Consider the following 8222-nt stretch of genomic DNA (forward strand, 5'->3'; position numbering starts at 1 on the left):
TACCGAGTAGGCTGGATAGATAGAACATTCTGCGAGAAGGATTGAATTGTATCTTGACTTTTCATGGGTACCTAGGAAAATACTTAATGAAGCATCCTCAAACTTCAGTGGTACAAAAAAACTTGATTTTTAAGAAAATATCCAGTTACATCTCATCGACTCGGGCTGCTTTGTCGTCATAACTGTATCGATGTCAAGACTTACCTTCATGTAATTTGAGCATACTTGTGCCGAGCTGGCAACTCCAAGAAGGGGGAATAGGACGACAGGAAGTAGGGCTGTGACTGCTACCGGAACCGGCTCCAACAGCCAATAAGAAGCAACCAGAATCGTAACATAACTGCATTTTGATTCCTGAAATGAAAACATTTAGCTACTTAGCAAAAATACAGCGAGAACTCGTTTGCGAATAGAAAACCTTCTAGTGATGGAAAATATAAAAAGTTCAGAAACTATTATGATGCAGTTGTTTTCTTGAATGTTGTACCACAATGGTTGGGGTTTCTGTATTTTGAAGAAATCATAAAGTAACTGGTTGTATTTACGTATATTTGTTTACTATAGTAAATGTGTACAACAAAGTTAAAGTTCTATTTACAGGAGTTTTTTTTTTTTTTTTGACAGAACTTTTATTTATTATCACGAAGAACGTTGTTCACAGCCCAAGTTCTAACAAAATCTCTCCTCTTCTCCCCCGTCCTGGAAATTTTTTTTATAAGGAAGAGGTTCCATAAGACAGGTTCACTTACAAGGAAAACATGATGTGTGAGATTCTAGCTTTAAAAAAAATTACAAAATAAGTCGAAATGAAAAATAAAAACTCCGCGGCGCAAACCCCCGAGCTCGAAGTAATTCTATGCCAAATTTCAAGTCTGTATTATGGGGTCGCTTGGTTACAAGTCCGCCACAGATAGAGTTTGACAGTTTCTTTGAAGGGTTTTTTTTTTTTAATACATAGAGAAACTAAAGGTCCTCCACGCCTACCACAACGGGGTTTTACCGGTTAGATAGGACTTTGAAGACAGTTCCGTATTTTTTATCTAGACTAGAAGCCGAGCCAACCCTTATCCATTATCTCCACAGCGATTGGTTTGGAATGGGAACTTGAGGACTTGGACCACTACAGTTTTAACGTGCACTAGTCACCATTAGCATACGTGGATGATCTTCGATGGCTCGCCTGGATCTTGTGACCCTTCTGTCAATCTGGCCCCCTTCTATTTATAATGCTGAGGATCCACGAAATATTACAAACGTTTTACAATTAATACGTTTCAAATTAGTTGTTAAATTATTGCAGAATTTCACTATTGCTAAAACTTCGCGGTACCCCGGATGGTCACGGCACACAGTTTAGGAATCACTGATTTGACAGTTCTGTACCTCAGAGTCAGACTATCGTAAGTCACAAAATTGCTACAGGACAAGAGAGCGGAAAAACGGTCGCTTGGTGCATACCACGGATTGAACTCGCGCTCTTTTGACAATGGGAAATTATAAGAAAGGATTCTTTTTAGGAATACGTTCAATTGGCTCGATGCGGAATAGGATTCTACATACATGCACTAATAAACGGAAAATCACGATTTTTGGACTTACGCTAGTCTGGTTCTGGAGTACAGAGTTGATCTGAACTAAAAGGCTGAACTGGACAGGGCAATTGATTTTTTATTGTGAGCCAATCCTCAATGAGAACAAATGATACAGCTTCTATGAGCGGGGCAATTTCTGTAATCATAAATGACTCTTGTCGGCATTTTACACACCTGTTTGTGAAAATTGCAACACCACGAAGGACTTACGAGATTGAGCTGAAAATTGCATGAAATGTAAAGTAGGGCATGATATGCAAATGATGAGAATTGCAGACCGGTAGCGTGTGCGTATGCTGAGCAGCGCCCTCTGAACGCCAGGTCGAACCAAATGTAAATAGACGCCTGAAGCGAGGCGTGTACGATTATCGGTGATTATATGCTAGAGTAAACGTTAACTGAATCTTTACTATGCTCTTCAACGAAGGAAAGCGAAATTTTAGCAAATTTCGGAGTTTGAACGGGGCAGAATCGTCGTCCTTCGTGAAGCTGGATTGTCTTATCATGCAGTAGCCGCTCGTGTGCAGCGTAAGAGCAGCACAATCATGCGTGTTTGGAAGCAGTGGACGGACGAGGGTCGAACAGCTCGGAAATCCAGGAGTGGACCCCGAAATGTGAAGTCAGCTCGCGATGACGGACACCTGGTGCGAATGGCGCTGACAGACCGCACAGCTTCTTCTAAACAATTCGCAGCACAGTGGTCAACAGCTACAGGTGTTTCATTGCGTGCTTAATCAATTCGGAGACATCTGCTGCTGCGTGTGCTGCGCGTAAGGATTCCTTTATACAGGATTCCTCTCACGCAAAACATCACCGCTTGCGGCTACAATGGACCAATTTGCATAGGAACTGGCGTGCTGGTTGGCAGCAGGTAGTCTTTTCTGACGAATCCCGCTACAATTGTGACACCATGATGGCCGAATTCGTGTCAGGCGCTATGCCGGTGAACGGCACATTCCGGAGTGCATTATCAAACGAAACAGTGGACGAACACCCAGAATTATGGTCTAGGGTGCCATAGCATATCATGGACGATCACAATTGCTACGAATTATGGGCAATTTGAACAGTACCCCATAAACGAAATTTTACAGCCCGAAGCTATTCCTTTCCTGCAAGGATTGCCAGGAGCTGTGTTCCACAGGATAATGCCCGTCCACATGTCGCCAGGAGTGTCAAATCCGACCTTGATTCGCAGCAGGTACAGCTTCTTCCTTGGCCTGCATATTCCCCGGATATGTCACCGATTGAGCATGTGTGGGATTTTGTTGGGCGGCGTCCCGCTCGTGATCCTCGTCCTGTTGCTTCGACAGACGAACTTTGGTTGCGCATGCAAACAATATTGAATACTCTTCCGCAGGCAGATATATTTAAACTTTGTTTCACTCCATGCCTAGTCATGTAGCAGCTCTTATAGCGGCGCGTGAAGGCCACACAAAATACTAATTTCCATCTCTTTTTTTTTTGCTTGTTTGGTTTGAAAATGTAATCATTTATTTGTACCATTACCACTCAACTGTGTATTAAATTTCATTCAACTACGATGCTTCCTTCATGGTGTTGCAATTTTCACGAACAGAAGTGTATTTATTTCTACGGGCTTACTATTAAGGTGCAATACAGTCCGGGAAACTCGACCAAATGCGGAACGAAAAGTGGACGAGTTTTTACTGGAATGGGTACGCAACAGGTTCTTCGTGTGAAGATATCTGGATTCTGCTGTACCTCTCTTTACTCATACGGACCATTTAGTTCACCCCTTCATCAACATACAGTATAACTCCGATTCAACGATTGCCAAGAGGCTGGAAAAAGTTTTGTTAAATTAAGGATATCTTTAAATCGAGGAGCATATGCGTGCAGTGCAGTTAAATTCGGACCCGTGAAATGTATCATAAAATTGAAAAAATCGTTAAATCGGGTATCGTTAAATCGAAGTTATACTCTACTTAAATCTATTTTCCCGTTTTTTTAAAGAAAAAAAAAGTGCATGGAAACGTTCGCGATATTTTATTTATTATTATTATTATTATTATTATTATTATTATTATTATTATTTGTATACTTTCGAAACGGGAGACACGGAATGAAGTGAAACTAACTTGCCTTGTGAGCCGAGGCCGCTAAAGGAGACAGGACAAACGGGAGGAGGATGCTCAGGACATAGATACAGAGCCTGGCGTTTATCCTGCGGCAGAATCGGAGGCAGCGGCAGGACATCGCGAGCAAACGATTCAACTTGTCTCCACCGAAATGCGCAAGACAGAAAACGTACACAAGAGCAAAAGTCTACACATCGCATTTGAACTTTATTTCAGGTAAGTTGCCTCCTCCCATATCTTTTCCGCGTCTGATTTATGTGCGAATGATTTAACGCAAGCGGGCCGTCTTTATCTTTCTTTCATGTTTCTCTGATTTCGTGTGGCAGTTTATCAAATGAATTTTATTAAAGAAATTCTTTTATGCTTATTATTTCTTTTATTTACCACCAGACTTCACCTTATTTTTTACTTAATGATACATTTAGAATTCTCAGCAACATTGTTTCAAAATAGCACCTGTTTTGGAGCGCTATTTTTCATTTCCTCAAATAAAAATAAAAGAAATAAATTTAAAAAACAAAAAAAAAAAAAAAAAAAAAAAAAATCCAACATCCAGTCAATGGCATTCATTTGAATTTTGACGTTTTGAATTCCAGTTATGTTTTTAGCAATCGCGAATTGGGATTTGCAACTCCAGACCTCGAATACGCTACTTTGCGGTGATAAACAATACTAAAGAAAAGGGTAAAGCATTCCATTCCACGTGTTTTCTTTGGGGTAAATTACAGGTTTCAGACAGTTTATAGTGTAATGTAATTTCAGAAGAATAAAAAAGAAAGCTTCCCACAAACACTATGAAAAATTACTGCCGTTCACTAAGCGTCAAAGCAAGTTATAAGTTACGGCATTTGTTTGTTACCTTTTTCATCCGTCATTAGACAGTTGCTGCAGCGCCCTCTGTAGTTTATTGAAGTTGCGAATAGGGCCCTATTCGTTTGGTTTCTTGTTTATACAGAATGGAATGGAATGGATCGTCATATAATTGCAGCGACAATGTTACTTAATAGCAGACTTATGATAGAAGCACCAATTAACTTTATTGGAATATACACGTATTTACAGTATTAAACATGGCGCTGCTCTGCGTTCAGGAAGCACAGCATAGAAGTTACTACACTTAGAGAAGGCGCGAAAATAGCGCCACCAAATAGAGAAGAGGAGAGTCCTCACAGGAATAGAAATGGAGAAGAAATTAGCATCCGTCCTATTGTGACTGGTGATTTTCTAAATCAGGTAAAAAGAATCATATAAATAGAAAAAATAAAATGTTTAAAGTATGCCTATAGTAAAATTATAGATGTTATGAACAATTTTCACTCGTACAGCTATCACAAAGATTATTTACAGTGCATACCGCAGTGATATTTTAATGTCTTATCAATCTTAAATATGGGAATAAGTAGTCTGGAAATTTGAAGTTTTGCTATTCAGTTTCGTAGCTAGACAACTTTAAAATAGTGTTGTTTAGTTATGGACACCTTGTATATAAATCACATAGGTTGTTTTGCTCTTCTTTCCTCATGAAGAACAAAAAAGGTCGAAAAACCTGCTTCAGGTGGAAAAAAAAAAGGTAATAATAATGCAATTTTTGAGGTTTTTGTAATGATTTTGTTCGTTTTGTTGTTAGCCATTAATACAAGTGTGATTTGATCAAAATTTTAGGACTCGACCGATGCATCGGCGCCGATGGTTCAACAATTGAGCCATCGGCATTAGCATCGGCGGCCGATGCTAAATTGCATCAAACATCGGCCCATAAAACACCCCTTAAAAACATCGAAAAGCCGATGGAATTGGTCGATGTTTTTGAAAAAAAAAAGACTTATGATGTTTTGCCTTTTAATACAAAGTAAAGGTTGTTTTCATATAAAATTGTTTACTAAATTTCAGTATGGATTTCTATTTTAGTCACCCCTGAAAGAGTTTTTAATACCGCATTCTGGTACCAAACAAGTTAATTATTGCGTTGTTTCTTGCTGCTGGATGTATGTATCTCTCATAAGTATGTATCTCCAAAATAGTAAACTGTAGAAGGATAAGTTTTCGCATGTGGGGTGTGCGTACGTTCCAGTTGTGCACTTCCCTTTTTGTTTTCGATCGGGTGTTGTGAAAAGCCTGTTTACTCATTTTTTGTGGCTATTAATTACTTATTTCAATGCAAAACTAATATAGCGTCTCAGACTGATTTGGTGATATATTGGTGATATATTGCCGTCATTTGGTGATATATTGCCGAATCGGAGATCATGGAAACAAATATGAGATGGCGAAACCGGTTTTTGTGTCATTTTGTTAGATTCCCGTTGAGCCGACGGTAATTTTTAATTTTTCGATATTTGTAATATAAATCACAGTAATGCAGTCTTTTTCTGTATTGCTTCGGCGGAATTACAAGTTTGGGGCCTGTCGAAATACATTTTGGGTCCCTATTTCTCTATCACAGAAGTTGTAAAACATTTATCATTTGCATTTTTGTAACTCCTACGGTGCCCCTATGGTTATGGGGCCTCTCGTGCAATTGCAACATTTGCTGTATTTTAAATCCGCCACTGCACGTCAAAACAAACTTGGGTGCCACTTTTGAAAGGGTTTATTCTCAATGTTTATGATTATTTTGATTTCTATTTTTTACGACTATTTTTTAAATTTCCGAGAACACTTGCGTGCCCCTCCTCCCACTCCCTCAATTTCTGAAATTAAACTCTAGTTGTACTTTCGAGTTGTTTAAAACTAACACCATTCATAAAATTAGAGATTTTTTTTTTCAAACTTTATCTATTGTTTAGACAGAATTTAGAGCATTAATGTAAGAAATCGATTAAAGACGTTTTGAAAGGTGATATAATTCGGAAAAAGAAAGGGATTTTTGAATTTTTTTTTTCGGAAGTGCTGAAATAGATTCATAAACTCTTCCGAGGGGTTGATTTTAGCGGTTCTGTACTAAACAAATTAGGCCGAGGTTGGGGCCGAAGTGTGAGTTACTGCAAAATCAGAGGGTGACCTCCCCCCCCCCCCATTTTGTAATGCGCCATCTTTTTTGTTATAGCGATTGATTTTTTTTCTGTGGTAAGAAACTATTTTTATGCATTTATATAAAATCAATGAATAAGTTATTTTCGTTTTTTATACAAAAGTTTCAAGGATTTTCTATTATGCAATTTTTAAAATTTCAAAAAAATATTGTTAAATTGAACAATTTAATTTGAACTTGTTTGTAAAGCTTCATAAAAGATTAAATAATCAAATTGTTCAGTATTATGTGTGCCAACATCAGATCAAGTAGTATATATATTCAGTTATTAACTTGGTGTAAATATTGAGTTTGTTTATTGTAGCTGCATTTTAAGAGCCTCGCTCTTTTCTTGGCTATTTTTTTTCCAGCAAAATTTTTCACTGTTTTAATTTTTTGAAAAATGCAAAATTTTCTGTTCATAAATTTTAAATAAGTATAAAAATTCCTATTATGATTTAGTATTGTAATTTATATATTACCTTATTTGGTTAATTTGATGACTAAAAAATGCCTACGTGCAATCTTTCCAATTTAATTGCGTAATTTGTTGACGGTTTCATAGTTTTATTCTTAATTTTTCTTTTGAATGATTTAACAACATAATTTAATGTTTTTAAACTATGTTTAGTGGACCTAAATCCATACATCATTACAATATTATTGAAATCTTAGTTATATGTTCAATTAAAAAAAACAAAAAACAAATCAATTGGTTATTAAACAGTCTCTTTGTTTTTTTTTTCCTTTTTTCTTTCTTTCTTATTTTTTTTTTTTTTTTTTTGACTGTTGTTCTTTCTCTTTCATCATACAGCAGTCAAAAAAGGAGAAGCATAACTACACCCTATACAGATTGTACGTAGTACGATCCAAAAGTTCGGGGACAAGCTGTATAAAACCTTAACTAGAATAGTTCACATTACAGAAGCACATCCACCTTCAAAAGGTTACCTTGAGGGACTATGTACTTCTGCCAGTGTTCATATAACTTTTGGAAACTCTCCTGGAAGCCATTTTTCGCTACCTTCTATGATGCTGCTTTATCTTCTCCTGACGGAAGAAAGCGGCGTCCATGCAAATGTTTTTTTTTTTTTTTTGCTGAGAACAGGTAAAAGTCACTCGGAGCTAAGTCCGACGAAACGTTATGTTAATTGTTTGTCATATCAGAGTACTGACCAATCGAACCGTGCATCCTCAGCATGAAAGTCGCCTTCTTCCCCACGTTGAAGTTAAAGCAGCAGCGCAAGAGGCTTTACAGGAGGTTGCGAAAAATGTCATCCAGGATTATTTCTAAAAGCTATACGAACGTTGGCAGAAGTGCATAGTCGTCCAAGGTGACTATTTTGTAGATAGATGTGCTTCGGTAATGTGAACTTTTCAAGGTTTTATACAACTTGTCCTCTAACTTTTAGATCATACTACGTACGTATGAGTTTTTAACTTACTATTTCATAACGTTTTTGAGTGACGTAATATTACGCGCATGAAGACATCACAAGAGAATTTGCGATAATTAGC

General features: G+C 37.4%; 1 protein-coding gene across 3 annotated transcripts in view; it reads right to left on the reverse strand.

Annotated features, from left to right (window-relative positions):
• The window catches only part of LOC129217366 (Na(+)/citrate cotransporter-like), a 111161-nt gene extending 107331 nt beyond the window's left edge, over nucleotides 1-3830 (reverse strand). For all 3 annotated transcript variants that reach the window (XM_054851672.1, XM_054851664.1, XM_054851656.1), the window contains exons 1-2: nucleotides 3699-3830; nucleotides 205-354 (exon numbers count right to left, since the gene is read on the reverse strand). In XM_054851672.1, coding sequence (XP_054707647.1) covers nucleotides 205-354; nucleotides 3699-3812 — 264 coding nt within the window. In that variant the 5' untranslated portion in view covers nucleotides 3813-3830. The remainder of the gene's footprint in view (nucleotides 1-204; nucleotides 355-3698) is intronic.
• Nucleotides 3831-8222: the final 4392 nt, after the last annotated feature.

The sequence above is a fragment of the Uloborus diversus genome, chromosome 1, assembly GCF_026930045.1.
Source record: "Uloborus diversus isolate 005 chromosome 1, Udiv.v.3.1, whole genome shotgun sequence".
NCBI lineage: Eukaryota > Metazoa > Arthropoda > Arachnida > Araneae > Uloboridae > Uloborus > Uloborus diversus.